At 43.6% G+C, this 17,642-nt stretch overlaps 1 protein-coding gene across 1 annotated transcript in view; it reads right to left on the bottom strand.

Annotated features, from left to right (window-relative positions):
- Positions 1-17,642, bottom strand: part of grid1a (glutamate receptor, ionotropic, delta 1a) — a gene marked incomplete at its 5' end in the record, with an annotated part of 363,364 nt that overhangs the window by 127,956 nt on the left and 217,766 nt on the right. The window contains one exon of the mRNA XM_080449344.1: positions 16,400-16,684. Coding sequence (XP_080305470.1) covers positions 16,400-16,684 — 285 coding nt within the window. The remainder of the gene's footprint in view (positions 1-16,399; positions 16,685-17,642) is intronic.

Raw genomic sequence — 17,642 nt, 5'->3', positions numbered from 1 at the left:
CTCCCTCTTCCCCTCTCTCCCTCTCTCCCTCTCTCTCTCTGACCCCCTCTCCCCCTCTCTCTCTCTCTCTCTCATATATCAGCCGCATTTTACCAAAATATGATAGATATTGTTAGTTTTACCCGGATTTATATGTCCAATAACATATTTTAAAGATCGGATACACAGATTTCTTCCTATATGGGTATACTGGCGAATTGTCTCGGTTTGGGCTACTACCAGTGTTAGCCTGCGGCTAGTTTGACAGCTAGCCGGCTGGAGCTAAACAGCTGTTTAGCTCGGCAGCTGTTAGCCCGCGGCTAGTTTGACAGCTAGCCTGATGGAGCAAACCGGCTGCTAGCACGACAGCTATCCAGCAATCGGAAACAACATCAACATCCACCGAGAAAGAAGACCACCAAAATCTTGCCAGAGGCTGACTCAACGCAATAGGCCCAGTCATATGGGCCTTTGCCGGTAAGTGCCGGCCCGCATTGGACCTTCTGTGTGAATCTGAATCTGAGTCTACTCCTCGCTGTGGGCTACCGTGTGTAGCCCTCGCGGGTACGTTTGTTTTACACTGTGACACTGCCCGTCTACCAACACATCAGCTAGCCTGCATCATTAATCCATTACTGTTACCTCTTTACTGGCCAAAGCTGTTTTTACTCCCCAGCAACCGCCATCATGCCACCACTCACCTTAACACCTGGCTGTGACAGCTGCCTCCACCTGTCCAAGAAAGTAGCAGAACTGCAGAAAAGGATATCGACGCTGCACAAAATCCAAATAGACGAGATTTTCCTCGACTCCCTCGCCTCCTTCTGCCCCGATGCCACATCGCCCGGTGCCGACGCAACCGATCCAGAACTGTTCCTCGCCGCTCCGACACCAGCAGTGGAGGAGCTAGACGCGACTGTCCCGATGACGGAGCCGGTCAACTCCATGACCCAGCAGGGTGCTAAGCCCAAGTCCAGGCTCACATTAGCAATGAAGGATCTGGACGCGACTGTCCCAATGACGGAGCGACCCGACAGCGGGACCCAACAGGGTGCCAAGCTCACATCAGCAGCAAAGGAACTGGACGCGACTGTCCCAATGGGGGCTAGGCCTAAGATCAGGCGGCCGTCATGTTCCACCCCTGCCCACTGGAAAAAGACCAGTCGGAGGAAACATAGAAAAACATCTCGCCACTGTCCCCATCAACCCCATGCGACACAGACCAACACTAGTAATAGATACTCTTTACTGGCAGAGCCGCTCACCCCCCCACACCCTATGCACAATATTCCATCCGAGTCTTCTGAGTCTGACGGCTCGATGTCATCTTCGACACAGTCCAGAGAAATGTCCAAGATATCCACCTTGGCCACTGATCGTTGTTCTCAGCAACATACTCCATCTTCTCGACCTGGCCCTATGCAGGACCAAGCAAATGCACAGTCCACCACTGGGTCGGGAAATTGTCAAAAGGAGCCATCCACCTCTACCCGACACAAATTGTTGCTGTCAGCTGTAAACAGAAGGTCTGGGGGTCCCACGAGCCATCAGTCGACTCCAAACCCCTCCCCCCCCACACCAAATCAGTCTGACACCCAGACCAAAACAAAGGTACTGTCGTCCAGAGCGTCATCTCGCGTCCAGAAAGATGCAGAGGTGACGTCGCTTGGCGTCCAGACTGCTGCGGAGGTAACTTCGTCTAGCGTCCAGACGGATGCACAGGTTTCGACGCCAACTGGAAGCACTCAGTCCCCCCCTCCCGTTCGGCCACTTTTTTCTCCAACCACACTCATAATAGGCGACTCCATAATTAGAGATGTGCGATTTTTTAACGCAAACACGGTCTGTCTCCCCGGTGCTACAATCCAAACCATTATGGATTCAGTCAAAAATATGCTTCCTTCACTCCCATCCACCGTCAAAAGAGTGATTGTTCACATAGGTTTCAAAAACATAGCACGCCATGAATCTGAGATCACAAAAAAGGGGTTTGAAGAACTTTTTACACTCCTTAAACAGACAGGTTTGTCTGTTTACATCTCTGGCCCCATCCCTACACTGCCGCGCGGTTCAGGAGGACTCTTCAGTAGAATCCTATCTTTCCACACTTGGCTCCAGTCAGAATGCAAAACCCAAAAACTGGAGTACATTGACAATTTCAATCTCTTTTGGAATCGCGAGCCGTTCTTTAAAAAAGATGGACTGCATCCAAACTTGCAGGGCGCAAATGCTTTAGCAAGTAATTTCCAACACAGCGTCCACAACTGACTGTTTGACCCCACCGTCACATCAGTTTCACTTCCACATTCTTCACATACCTCGACGGTTTCACTGCACCCCATTCTAGATACCGCTAGCTCCCCCTGCAGGTCTACTGATAATCAAACACATTCCACTGAATCTGACATCCAGGACATGGACAGGTTATTTTCCACTAAAGGTCTGCATATTATCCACCTCAACATAAGAAGCCTTTTCCCCCAAATCCCGGAAATAAGATCATTATTTAAACAACAAAAGGTTGGGATTCTATGTTTTACTGAAACAATGCTAGACTCCTCCATCAGTGATACAGAAATTGAAATTGAAAATTATGCAGTAATTAGGAAAGATAGAAATCGCAGAGGAGGTGGAGTTTGTGTCTACCTTAGGGCAGACATAGCTTTTAACATTAGACCAGACCTTGATCACGAGAAGATCGAGGCTGTGTGGTTAGATATTTTACTACCCCACTCAAAACCAATTTTAATCGGAGCCTGCTACAGACCTCCCGAGCAAAACAACTTTTATGACCTATTAGAAGACACCTGCACAAATGCAGTAGATTTTATCAACTCAGAAGTTTGCCTTCTTGGGGACATGAATACCAACATTTTAAATAAGCATTGCGCAACTTACAAAGCCCTAAGAAATTTTTGCCACCTTTTTAATTTTCACCAACACATTGACCAGTGCACTAGGATTAGTTCCTCTACCATTATTGATTTAATTTTAACAACTGACAAATCAAAAATTTCCAAAAGTGGAGTCATACATTTTGGCATAAGCGATCACTCCATCATATACTGTACACGTAAGCTTCAGAAAACAGTACTAAACTATCATAACACAATCAATATCAGATCCCAAAAATCATATAGCAGTGAGGCTCTATCTTCCTCTCTGGGGAACTTGGATTGGTCTCCAGTTCTTAAGTGTACAGAAGTGGATAAGTCATTGGACCTTTTTAAATCATCTTTTTTACCGATTGTTGACAAACATGCTCCAGAAAAAACTATGAGGATAAAAGCTAGAACCGAGCCATGGTTTAATGCAGATATTTTAAAAGCTATTAGACTAAGAGATGACATTTTTAGAAAGTACAGGAAATCCAAGGATGAGCACCTGTTTACTAAATATAAAAAATTAAGAAACGAGGTCCAACGAACAATTAGGACGAGAAAGAAGGAGTTTTTCACCCAAAAAATTACAGAAAACAAAAACAATCCTCAAAAATTATGGAAATCACTGGGCCAGTTAGGATGCAATAAGAGGTTAAAAACCAAAACACACAATCTAAACCTGGAAATAGGAGGAAAAATTATATCTGATAAACTGGAGGTAGCCAACAGTCTCAACACCTATTTTACAACCATAGCAGATTCACTAGTCAGCGCACTACCGGCACAGTCAGGGTGCTACAGTGAGGCTCATATAGAGCGTTTTTATAAAAATAAGGGAGTTAAACCCGAGGCCTTCTCCCTTAGGGAAGTAACCAAAGAAGAAGTGTTAGAAAAGCTAAAAACTCTAAATCCTACAAAAGCAACAGGTCACGATAACATCCCAGCCAGATACCTACGAGACGCAGCAGAAGTCATCACTTCCTGTATAACCCACATAATAAATTTGTCCATCAACCAAGGTCACTTCCCACAGGAATTCAAATCGGCGACAATAACCCCACTGTACAAAAAGGGAAGCAAATTACAACCAGGTAACTACCGCCCTGTTTCCATTCTATGCACATTATCAAAGGTAATAGAGAGACTTATATATGAACAGATAGAACATTATACAACATCACATAAGTTATTGTACGAATTTCAATCCGGTTTCAGGAAATCACACTCAACAGACACCTGTTTACTATATCTTACAGATCACATAAAGAAAGAAGTGGACTTAGGTAAGTACTGTGGCATGGTAATGCTTGATTTACAGAAGGCATTTGACACTGTAAATCACAGCATCCTACTGGGTAAGCTTAGGGCCTTAGGCTTCAACACCACAGCTACCAAATGGGTAAGATCTTACCTGGATGGCAGAGAACAAGTGGTGAGAGTAAATGGCACAATGTCCTCACCTCAACCATTAACATGCGGAGTCCCTCAAGGCAGTATTCTAGGCCCTCTCTTCTTCTTATTATACATTAATGACATGAAGTCTGCCTGCGATTGCAATCTGTTTCTCTTTGCAGATGATTCAGCCCTCTTAGTCTCACACAAAGAGAAATCAGTAGTTGAAAAAATGACTCCCTCTCTCCCTCTCCCCCTCTCTCCCTCTCTCTCTCTCTCTGACTCCCTCTCTCCCTCTCTCCCTCCCTCTCTCTCTCCCTCTCTCCCTCTCTCCCTCTCTCCCTCTCCCCCTCTCTCCCTCTCCCCCTCTCTCCCTCTCTCTCTCTCTCTCTCCCCCTCTCTCCCTCTCTCCCTCTCTCCCTCTCTCCCTCTCCCCCTCTCCCCCTCTCTCCCTCTCTCCCTCTCTCCCTCTCCCCCTCTCCCCCTCTCTCCCTCTCTCCCTCTCTCTCTCTGACTCCCTCTCCCCCCTCTCTCCCTCTCCCCCTCTCTCTCTCTCCCTCTCTCCCTCTCCCCTCTCTCTCTCTGACTCCCTCTCTCCCTCTCCCCCTCTCTCTGACTCCCTCTCTCCCTCTCTCTCCCTCCCTCTCTCCCTCTCTCTCTCTGACTCCCTCTCTCCCTCTCTCCCTCTCCCCCTCTCTCCCTCTCTCTCTGACTCCCTCCCTCTCTCTCCCTCTCTCCCTCTCCCCTCTCTCTCTCTGACTCCCTCTCTCCCTCTCCCCCTCTCTCTGACTCCCTCTCTCCCTCTCTCTCTCTCCCTCCCTCTCTCATTTTCACTTATGGAAAATCCGCTTGCTCACGTTTGTCGGCATAGGTCCAAAGTTCATGTGTAAAATGTTTCGTGCAGATTGCTCAAAGATCCCAGAAAGCTATAGATTTTTACTGTTTTTCATATAATTGGAAATGGTGGGAGATCTAAAGGTCAGAGGTCAAAAGTCAGAGTGTGAAAGTTGTTAGGCATGAGGAGACGCATGTGTGTATCGAAGTGTCATGGATGTGGGTCAAACAGGGCATGAGTTGTACCTGTTCAAAGTCAATTGAGTAAAATAGCGCCACCCTTTGGCCGATAGTTGTGAGTTTCGTTTCTTCGCCGTTTGGCATAGCCCTCTACCATATTGCCGAGTTTCGTAAAAAGTGACTACGCGGTTAGGCCAGAACTGCCAAAAACGGCGGAAGAATAGTGAAAGGCAAGAGATGCAATAAGGCTTCGAGAGCCTGATAGGCCTCGAAACCTTAAATATACGTCACATACAGTATATGTATGTATAGGTTTTCTTTGTCCGTGTGTCTCATGCTTTTTCTAAATATTCTGCAAGTGTGAATATCTTACGTAAAAAAATCCATGCAAGTGTCTCTGCGTCACTTATCAAATCTAGGTTTTTACATATATTAAATCCTTTTTGACGTAGTTCATGATATAAGGGGCAGTAGAAAATAAAATGGAACTCATTCTCAATATCATTTATGTCACAATAAGTACATTGTTAAGGATTGAACCTAAACCCTAAACCCCTGGGCTTTTTATTGAATACTTTATGAACAGTACAGTGGTATCATTACACAAGGATGCTAAAAGGATAACACAAAAAAGCCCTGAGGGTTTGTTTCCATTGTGGTCCTATGTATTCAATTCATCAAGACATTTAAAGACATTATATGTAAAAAGAGCTTTTGGTTCCTATGCCTCTCACCTCACAGCTGTCTCCTCATGTTTTTTTTCTCCACCTCATTGCCATTAATCATATGTTTAATGCACGCCTAAATGTAACTACAAACTCTAGCAGGAGTCAGCGGTTACCTCGCAGTTAACTGCTCGCATGTCAAACATTCAACCGAAACCATGTTCTGCTTCCCACAGGGTAAAGCAATCACTATTAATTGCAAATCAAAGGAATGGAACATGATCTCTTGAAACACTTATGGTCCAACATCAAAGGTTTTTGAATCCTAAATGACTAACTGAACAAGATGAGGAGCTCCAGGAGTTGTCTTTGCGATGTGTTTTTGATGCGACTGATGCATTGGTGGAGATTTGAGTGAATCAGCTTCCCTGACACACTTCATTACACCCAGACACGCTACGCCTCCCCAAGGCCAGGAGAACCGCAGCTGTTTGAGTTGTGATACAAAAGCAAAATAGCACAGCGCTCAACCAACTGCAGCACTTAATGTTGCTCTCTCCCGCCCGAGAAACAAAAACCTTGGGGCGGAGGAGTCAAACACACCCAAACACCTGGAGTTTTTTCCATGACATTGATTACATGTGCTAGATGTGTTAGGGGCTGTGTCCACAGATTTATATATTTTTTTAACTGCCATGCATTTCTATGGTAAAGAGATGCTGTGAGCGCTCTTCTTCCCAACGCTGCACGTTTTAGTGCTTTCGGCACTCAAGTTTGAAAAGAGTGCAGCTACCCAATGTCACCTTTTTTGACAGTCCAATCAAAATCGAGGAAGGACTAAAAAAATCTACAACGTGCCAACGGACACAGGTTGATTGCATCTGTGCACAGACTACACACACACTCCTACCCCTTATGCTGATGATCCTGTGACTGTTCAGTGCTCTAGCAGAGGAAATCTATTGAGATCCGCAGGTAGAGCATTCACAAGATTCGGTTTCTGGCATTTGTGTTTACGGTTATTTTATCTGTTATTTCGGTTAGACTTGTACTAATAACACAGATGAAGTGACGATCGAACCAAGAGTTTTGTGCACTTGGAAGCACTCTGGATATTTTTGATATCCAAAGTGCTCCGCCATGATCAGAGTGATATACTGTACTGTACAGTATGTACTCCTCTTTTGGTTTGCACATTTAACCACAGTGTTAAAATGGGGCAAACGTGTCAACATAGAGCAATTCACCTTTTCACACCTCAAAAGAAAAGAAAAACTGCTGCAGGCAGTGTTATGTTTGTAATTATGGTGATATAAAGATCAGCTTCCCTCATTCAAACCCTCACCTGAACATATTTTGAGAGTTATAGCAAAAAGGACTTTCAACAGCTGTCACAGCTCAAAAGTCTCAGAGTGGCAGCTGGTCAAATCTGTTGCCTCTCCCAGGCTTCAGTCACAGACAGACAGTGCAGCTCACAAGCTTGGCAATTCCGTGGCAGTGCTGGCAGGGTGAGAATTGAAAGGAAACCCCAACAAGAACAGCTTCAATGCAACTTGGCAAAGATGTGTGTCTGTAACTCGTGGAGGAATGGAACACCATTCTAGTGTTTTGATGATGGTAATAGGGAGCGCTGTCTCACCCGTCGGTCCTAAATATCCCATAGGTGTTCAATTGGGTTTAGATCTTGTGACTGCGAAAGCATAACATATAATTTTCATCAAACCATTCAATGACCAACCCCTCATGCCCTATGGATGGGGGCATTTTCATCTTGGAAGAGAGCACTACAATCAGGATAGCAGTGTTTCACCATAGGATAAAGGTGGCCACTAGAGCCCGTCATTGAAGCGGCTAAGCTTTCATACTAATTCAAACTACTTTATTAATCCCACTAGGGGCAATTAGCTTCAAGCAGCTTGTAACAGAGAGGCACACGACTATACAACAACATAAACAAACACGTACTCTGAGGAATAATGATCTCAAATATACTCACGGTAAAATAAGGTAACAAGGATAAAAACAAATAGATTAAAAACATTTAAGAAAAAAACAACCTACAAACCGTTTAAAAGTCGCATTGCCAAGGGGATTTAGAATAACGGTTGGTTATGCAAGCGAGTAAAACGTAATGATGCCCTGATAGCAGCAGAGAAAAGTCACCTGCCAAAACATGTCCAGGAGAAGCCAAAAAATGCTTGCAGCTTTACAAAAAGAACTACGGTCTCCTTGTTTTGCTCAGTTATCTTAGAACAGATCTTGACAATGCTGAACAGGCAGTTGCTATCTTTTACCGTGAGGCTGTGAAACCAGCATATACTGTTCTCTTGGTATACGCCACACATGCACTCGCCTACTTGTCCAGAATATGGTGACGGATGACTCATCTGACCATAACTTTTTCCACTTCTCTGTAGAACATTGCCGAGGGTTTCTGCACCATTGAAACTCTAAAATGTGAAGCTCCTGCCACCTGTGCCCTCAAAAAGAACCCTCTTTCATAGTCAAAGATCTTTTTCACTTACCATCTTGATCCAAAATCGAGGTCAACGGAACTGCTCAGCATTTTTATACATGCCACAGAGTGTGAATTGTATTATGCAGTACACCTGTACAGTATAGAAGCATCTGCATTCATTATGTTCCTCCATTCAATTATTCAGGTTTTTCCTTTAAATTGCCACCCGTCTGTAGCTCCAGTCTTAGTGCCCATCACTCACTGTCTGGTCTGTCATGCAACATGTTAACTGATGCCGACTGATGGTTCAGTAATACAGTTCTGACACCACATATGCCAGGGGTTGTCAGCATTTTAATTATTGGAGCATCAGCCGGTGAGAGCTATATGGCAGCGGCAAAACAGATATTCCTGCACGGAGACACGGACACAATGTTGACAGAGCCATCTTTTTTTGACACACCACTATAATGCATTTCATCTCAGTCCTGTGATAGTAATGTTATGAAAGAAAATGTCTTAATATCCGGAGTGATATCTTGTAAGCTAGACCTTTATAGCAGCAACAACCTGCTCAGGACGGGATGATCGATTGAATGACCTTTAGATGCTCTAATGTAGGAGTTTTTCATCTTAGAGAGTACGAAAAGGCCCACGAAATAGTCAAGAGAATATTAGTGAGGTTCTGGGTGTGTTAGAAGTGGATTGCGAAGCAAAGCTCATAGGAATATTAAAGACCCCAGCTACCCCAACCACGGACTGTTTCAGCTGCTACTGTCTGGCAAGACCTGCCTCAAGACCTGGACCAGCAGGCTCCGGGATAGCTTTTTCCAATAGGCAACTAGGCTTATGAACAATACATTTGGGACCCCATTCTGAAAAAATAAAAGGGGTAAAGAAAATGTTTTTTCTTTGTTTTTGCCTCTGGGGCACCACCTCCTTTTTTTGTGTAAAACAGGAACTCAGTTTAGCTCCCTCCCTTTCTTAGTCCACTTCCACCCGAGTGCTTCTGTGTTTATTCCTACTAACAACAACATTACATGTTTAAGGCAGTGGTGCTGACAGATTCTACTGTTAGAAGAACATGTCTTGAGAGATTAATGAACAATAGACACTAATGGCCTGTTGCTGCCCACTACACACAATCTATTTGCCGAAAATAGATCTGCTATTTTCACTATTATGACATGCCCAGCATAGGGATACAAGGGTTCATGTGGATAAGGTAAGACTTACATACACAGCACCTTACACACACCACACATTATTATATTTTACATTCCACACACACAGGAATCCAACAATATTTAGAGGTAGTAAACGCACCTGACAAAGGTAACTCACAATCTTCTATTATTATAAGCTATTTCTATCTATTGTTATTATTATTGTTTATTTTATTTTCTATTTTCTCTTATTGCTATAATTGTTGAGTAACCAAAACCTATGAATTTTACTTTTGTATACCTGTATATGGGATGTAAAATCTTGAATCTTGTTGCTGTATTCTCAGTGGGAATGTGCAACTAATCAGCTTGCTTTATCTTCATTGTGTTTGTTGTCTCACAAAAAAACACTTTGACTCAGCTTGGAGGCAAACTGCACAACGCTTTTGCTCTAGTCTCTACTTTTTGTTTTGGAGCCTGAAAAAAGGCTTTTACACCCAAATTAATTTCATGACTAGTTCAGCTCATCATTCTTAACAAACTCAGGTAAACAATGTGTTCGCACTGGAAGATTACACTTCATGTGGTGATTGGCCACGTTGGCGTTGGTGGGAATGTGTGCGTGCGTGCGTGCGTGCGTGCGTGCGTGCGTGCGTGCGTGCGTGCGTGCGTGCATGCGTGCGTGCTTGCAATGTATGGCTTTGACAATATCTGAGTCTAACCCATAAGTTACTAGAGTTAGGTGATTTGATGTCCACCATTTTCACTATTGCTAATCCCACATACAGAACCCTGCAATTAGAATGACACAGGCCCATGCACTCTTAGCATATGTAGATTACAAGTGTAATTATATACAGTATAAAATATTAGCTGGCGTGGAGGGCCATTTAGCCTTTCCCACACTCTCGTGAGAGATGCCTCTTAATGCACTGCAAATCTGCTTATCTTTGCATGCAGTGCTTGGTAGCAAGCGTCACAGCAATGCTGCTTTGAGGCATGCACTGTGTATTTTGACTGTTCTGTAATGAGGACCCTAATTAGCTGCTACACCAGTTTAATTAAATGAGTACTGAGTTAAACACTGTAACACAAGAACAAATGTCAGCAGCGCTGGCTATATAGTGCCTAATTTAGCAGCCTTAAAAATAGGCTGCCTCCTTAGAACTGGTACCCGAGGCATTATTTCTAACCTGCCGTGCCTGGTTAGACTAAGTCAAGACACGTTGGACATAGTCCCACTCTCGAAGGACTTACAACGTAAGACTAATAGTCTGCTATGCAGAACTATACCAATGCATCTATACTGTACTGTTTACTATGTAATCTGAATACAGTTTACAATTGGTTCCACAGAACAACTCTATTGTACGCCAAAACTAGCTGGAACCGAGATGTGAAAGATAGTGGAATTTCTATATGGAGAAAAATAAAAAATCCTGCATTTTTCACAGGGTGGCAAAAGTGTTCTGCTGTGTTGCACTGGTATTTTAATCGATCCAGCACAGCACTGCTGAGTCGGCTCTTTCTACACAGGGAGAGCCGCTGGAAGAGGCCAATCCAAGGAGGGATCTCGGGATAAGTGAAACAGCTTGTCACATATATCCACTTGGGGCACTCTTAAAGTCACATCACCGTCTGCATCACGGATAGCTACATTAAACCTGAAGCGGGTGCGCGCGGCCGCCAATGTGCATGCGTGTGTTTGTGTCTATGTGCAGTTGTGCACCCATCACACATTAGGCATGGGTGTGTGGGATGGCGGTGGGGTTGGAGGCACAATATTCCCCAGCCTGCCTGCTTCACTGTACACTACATCTACCACAGTTTATTCTGCACTGTGTACATCTCTCTACGAGATAGACAGCACAGAATTGCACTCCCTCTCTACAGTAGATCGCTCTCGTCTAAGTGGTAAAGAGATTAGCCAGCGGTGGCAAAGTGTCCTCTGAGGAATGTCAATGCAGTAGGCAACTCCCTCCATCTCTCTGCCCTTGTGTTCTATAGCAGAGCCATTTGCTTTGTGCCAAGCGTGGGTGGAGAAAGGTCTGACCTGTGGGGACCTCTGGGTGAGATAGGAATGGGGCATATCTGTGAATGCATAAAGTGGTCTCTTTATTGCTACTCAGTACCCACTCTCTATCTTCCTGGCATCCATAAATCAACCTATTAAATAAAGACGTGTCTATCTAAGTCAAGAATATGAAACTTACTTAGGCTAACTGTTGATTATCTATGCATGTAAAAAACAACAAATAGTAAATTATGTATCTCAGGATCCACATAGAGACTGCCTGGCTCCTGTTCCTACATTACACTGATATGTGATACTCGCAGTGGATTTACTACTTTCAGTGCAAGTGGGAATGGGACTTGATGAGAAAGATAGTGCTTGGTGAATGTAGATCTTATTTTATCCCTCAACTTTGATGTATTTTTAACTCAGGCTGTGCGTGTGTGTGTCTGGGTGTGTGTGTAAATAATGTGTGTGTGTGTGTGTGTGTGTGTGTGTGTGTGTGTGTGTGTGTGTGTGTGTGTGTGTGTGTGTGTGTGTGTGTGTGTGTGTGTGTGTGTGAGTGTGAGTGTGTGGGTGCGTGCTTGGACAAGTGTTTTTTCTTTCAAAACGACTCCTACTGAGTGCGTATGACTCTTCAAAGCCTATCAAAGCCGGGTCTTAATAAGACACACGTATGATGGTTTGCTTTTGCAACAATCTGATCTCCGTTGCTTTCATGTGTCTGCATGCTGCCATTGAAGATGCTTTTTAGAACCTTTTGCAATATTTTACATCTTAATGGGATAATTTCATCATGAATCTCTAATATTAAAGGTTTGTACCATGTGAATTACGGCTTGCCTGCTCCAGAGAAAATATTTTCAGCACCTTTAACCTAGCATCCCTATTTTGGATATGTCATTATAGGCGGAAAGTAAAAAAAATAGAGAAAATACCTTACACTAGAAAAAGGTCTCCACCAGGTCAGGTAGGTTATTGTGGGCCAGTAATGTTCGGAATTCGCCAATCAGGATGGAATATGAATGTGAATGATATATGTGTACCGATGATGTTTGGGAAAAAAATGTAATGCCAAAAACAGCCTCCTGGTAGCGGTATAATAAGGCAATGTTAAAAGGGTGGCAACCGTGGCATTTGTTCCTCAACGTAGTGCAAATGTGCGTGCAAAGTTTCACCGCAATTGGACTGTGTTCATGATTTGCGGCATTTTGTTCAAAACGGGCCAATCCTGCAAACTTTATATGTCAATCTTAGCCAATCAGGATGGAAAATGAAAAATGTAACAGATCCGTCTTGATCACATGACTATAGAGATCATGTGTACCGATTTGTATCACATTTGGATAAAATCTGAAGGAGTAAATTACTGGGTACAATGCTTTATGCCGCAAGTTGGCATTTTTTATTTTTACAGATTATTAAAGTACAGAATATACGCTTTCATATGATGTATCATTCATTGAAATAATATTTGAAGAAGATGTGCTCATTTGAATCTTGTTATCTATAATAGTGCAAACTGAGATAATCCCTTCTAAAGAATTGTCACTTCTAGCACCTCTCAGCCTAGCCACTCCTCTAATCACTCCCCCATTGACCCCTTTCAGTCCACTCTATTTAGTGCCAGGGACCCCCATACAGGATCTGTGTTGTAAAAAATAGGCACATTAAATAATCATCATCATAATAGATTTAATAAAATATTTATTTGAAAATTGCAGATCTACAAGCTCACAATGCATGGTTGTAGATCGGCAATTTTCAAATAGCCAATGTAAGTAAATGTATTTATAAAATCCAGTGCTGGCGTTGTTCTGTGAGAGAAACAAGCTACGAGGTCTATGAAAACAAGCCCAAAAGAAACGACCAGTTTCACCACTTGAGCCCTATTAAATCAGCTATTTTCAAAAAGAATCTTGAAAGCAAGCCCAAATAAGCAGCTACACTTAAGAAACAAGCCAAAACAAAAGCAAACAGCAACTAAATATTTATAAGCGACTTTACAGGAAAACAAGCCCAAAGTCACTTATTGCGAACGCGGAAGGAGGCGCGGCGAAGCCGCGCCTCCGACCAAGTGGAGCTTACTATGTAACTCTGCTTGGGTTGTGTGTGTGTGTGTGTGTGTGTGTGTGTGTGTGTGTGTGTGTCTGTGTTCATGCTCTCATTGGCTCACGCACCCATGTGACTCACATGCGTGCCATGTGACTCACATGCGTGCACTGCCTGTCAGCAGCCACCCGAGTGTGCCAGAGTGCAGGAATTGAGACAATGCTCTGATTACAATGCACAACAGCCTGCCCCCCCCCCCCCCACACACACACACACACAGTCAATGTTCTCTCCCCATCACTGTGAAATAACACAGATTACAAGTCCGTAAATACAAAATATTTCAGAGCTGCGTTCGCTTCCAGCGTTTGCGCGTCTTACTTGTAATAATCAGACCTGGCAACACTGTCTAATGCCCTGCATCCTCGTTAGCTCGTCGTGACGTCTTTGTTGAACTGCAACCTGGTGTTTGCACTTTGTTCATTTACAGCCTGTACATCTACATAAACGTACAGATTTCAAATATAAAGTGCTTAACCCATGGCCACGGATGTTACAATTCTTCAATAAAAAGCATTTTAATCAGATCGGCGGCCATTTTCTCATCGACTTATAATGTATCAGAGTGCAATACACCTCACAATGGAGACAATGGCCACCAATCGGATCAAAATGCTTTTTATTGAACAATACGGAAGATACGGGTACTTATGAGGGCCTGTACATAATTATAACATCCGTGGCCATGAGATAAGCACTTTATATTTGAAATCTGAACGTTTATGTAGATGTACGAGTTGTAAATGGAGAAATGCAAACACGAGGTGTAAGTTCAGCCATGACGCTTGACGGTGAGCTAACAATGCTAAGCTGCTAGCTTCGCTACTCCAACGTTGTTTTTGTCTAATCTTCAGTGAAATACTTCCATACGAACGAACGTCGAGTGGCCTGTTGTTTAGCTGGGGCCGCCCTCACCTAGCTGCTGTGTTTGCTACAATGTTATATTTTTATACAACTAGTACTTGAGTAAATGTACTTAGTTACTTTACACCACTGTAGAACAGAGAACATAGGCGTGAATACTGATGGGCGGGGATTAGGAGAGTGTAACCGGAGAACAATGGATTCAACGACCTACCAAAACTACTCATGCCTCACTACTAAACCACTTAATGATTCTAAAACGACTATCTTTTGCAATACAAACCTTCTTCAACATTCAAACTGTGTTAATATGAAAAAAAAACCGAAAAACACAAAAAAAAAGAATCGAATTGAATTGGCTATTTTCTACTGATTCTAAAATCGCGACATGTGGAAGGTTTGACCAGTAGCAGTCACTAATATCAAAACATGTGTTTTACATAAGTCGGCCTCCTGATGGCGCTATAAAAGGCAGATGTGAAAAATACAGGGCAAAGGTTTTTCTTTGGCCTCTAAGGTGTGCACATACAACGTTTTACACAGATCGGTGCAGTTATAGGTAAAAACACGAATCAGCCTGTTATAGCGCCACCATGAGGCTGATTTGAAAATATTCATGGATTTTTTTCTCTGCCTCGGCCCAGTGAGAATATGCATGCAATATTTCACAGAAATTTGCTTTCATGATTTGAGTCATTTTGTTCAAAACGGAGCACGCCTGCAAACTTTGGAAGCCAATCTTAGTCAATCAGGATGGAATATGAAAAATCTGAAAGAGTTTTGTTCAATGACTATAGAGATACTGAGTACCGATTTGCGTGAGTTTTGGACAAAATCTGTAGGAGTACTGTCCAAAAATGTGTTTTGCACAAATCACACAGTGCAAAACATATGCCTTTCGGCCTGGCGGAGACAATAAGGATTACGTGGTAGAAAAAAAAGGTTGTACAAATTAATTACTGCACATTAGCACATTGGGTAGTTTTCCACTTCTAAATGTTGACTATGAACATTTCATCTACATGCTTGAAAGGATTTTGCAAAAGAAAAATGATTTAGTGACAGGGACTGTAATTAAGCAAGAGCTCTGAGGCAAGACTGTTTTTAACGGAGTGAGGACAATGCAGACGTGTGCTTTTGTGTGCAATATGCACTGATGACTGACCAGTAAATCAAGCTGAGGTTTTACATAAGCCTTCACACACGTATCCATGTGTGTAAAACACACAGTCATCAAGTCTCTATATCAGCAATCGAAGTGCATGCTGTTGATTGTTAAGCAGCATGTGTTAAAATTTATAGTCACTCTTATTCTGAGGCCCAATGATAACTATAGGCATAAAGATTTGGCATAAAGATCGTTGTTACTAAAATAACCACTGCCTGCTGTATCTTCCTATCCAATATTAAAATTGGCTAATGGGAGGGCGGGCGGGCAGGCCGGCCGGCTGGCGGGCGGACCTCGGATGTCATTCTGACTCAGCCATAAACAAACCACGGCCACATCACTATGACAACATAAACAAACCATGGCTGCATCACTATGACAACATAAACAAACCACGAACAAGTCACTATGACCACATAACCATAAACATGGTATATAAACATGGAATAAAAGGGGGCATGCCCATATGGGCATGTACTGATGACATCAGTGATCTCCATAATATGGGCATAAAAGGGACAAAGACTGACAGATACAGCAATCTCCATATATGGGCATATTGGTCGGATAGGCAGTGCGAGGTAGGTGTGAGGGCCGTGTGGCGGCCTGAACCTCTAGTAATCTATAATCCCCAATACACACACCCACGCACATCTTCCCATCCACGTTCTACGATTGAACTCACCATAGTCGCTCTCGTAGAAGACGATGAACTTTAGCCAGCGGAGCTCGGACACCAGGGTTAGCAGGACATCGTTGATGCGTACTGGTGGCCGGGCCGCCAGCGTGTAGCTCTCCCCCTCCGGGCTGGGGTTGAGCTGGCAGGCGGCACGAGGAGTCCCGTCCCCGTTCCTCTGGATGAACAGGTGGGGGATGTGCATGGCGTCCGTCAGCGACTGCAGGGCGCTGGCCGCCGCGCACCCCGTGGATGTCACCAGGGCCAGGATCCCCTGGTTCATCAGTTCACAGGCTGTGGAGGAGAGGAAAGGAAGCCATTAAAGACAAGATACGGCAACGGAGGGACGGCCGAGTGGGAACGAGAAAAGAACGGTTCAGAGATGACATGGAGGAATGAGGGGGAAGGAGGGCATGGATGACGGAAGAGGATGAGAAAGGGGGATGAGGAATTGGAGGAAGAAAGTGTGGGGAGGAACGGAGCACAAGAGAGGCTGGGGAGAAGGTAGGAGATGAGGGCAATAGAATCAGCTAGGTGGGACAACATTTTGAACATTTGAAAACAGAAATGGAATGGAGATGAGGGAGAAGAAGTTACAACTTTTAGTGGCAAGTTCTAAGCATGTGTTATTACAGCGAGAGCTCTGTAGGCCTAACACATGCTGGGCTCAATGAGAGAGAATCCCTTGTATCATGATGAAAGATGCATTGGGGGAAGGGGGTCTCACATTAATCCTTTGAAGAGAAATGGAATCCCAGACTTTTTTTTTTATTGTTGTGACCTCAAAATGAGTTCTCACAGAAGAAACATAAACCAAAAAGATAGAAAAGCAGCAGGACATAAGTTGACACAAGCTAGCTCAGCTCTGCTCAGGGTTTTTTACTTTTAAGAGTTCCCGACGGAAAGCTAAGTGATGTGAATTAAGCTGATGATCATCTATTGCTCTCCCCTATACCAATTCAAATCAGATCCATAAGATCCAGTATTAGATTCTTGATTGACCTGCATGTCTTAACAGCAAGCATAGTGAATATTCTGGAAGGGTTAACAATGAGACACATGAGCTGAATGACAAGGTCATCTAAAATCCTTTTTTCCCCCAATCTTTGATTGGGGGGAAATATTGGGGGACTGAAAGACAAATAATTGCAAGTTGAGGTAAAAGTGATAACACTTTAGAGAAAAAATACAGAAGGAGCAAGGTTAATGTATGCCAAAACGGCACAGGCTGAAATGATTCATTATGATTGTG

The sequence above is a fragment of the Gymnoscopelus braueri genome (assembly GCF_963280865.1).
Source record: "Gymnoscopelus braueri genome assembly, chromosome: 14".
NCBI lineage: Eukaryota > Metazoa > Chordata > Actinopteri > Myctophiformes > Myctophidae > Gymnoscopelus > Gymnoscopelus braueri.
Note: the sequence above shows the minus strand (reverse complement) of the source record. Positions and strands in the feature narration are given on the sequence as shown.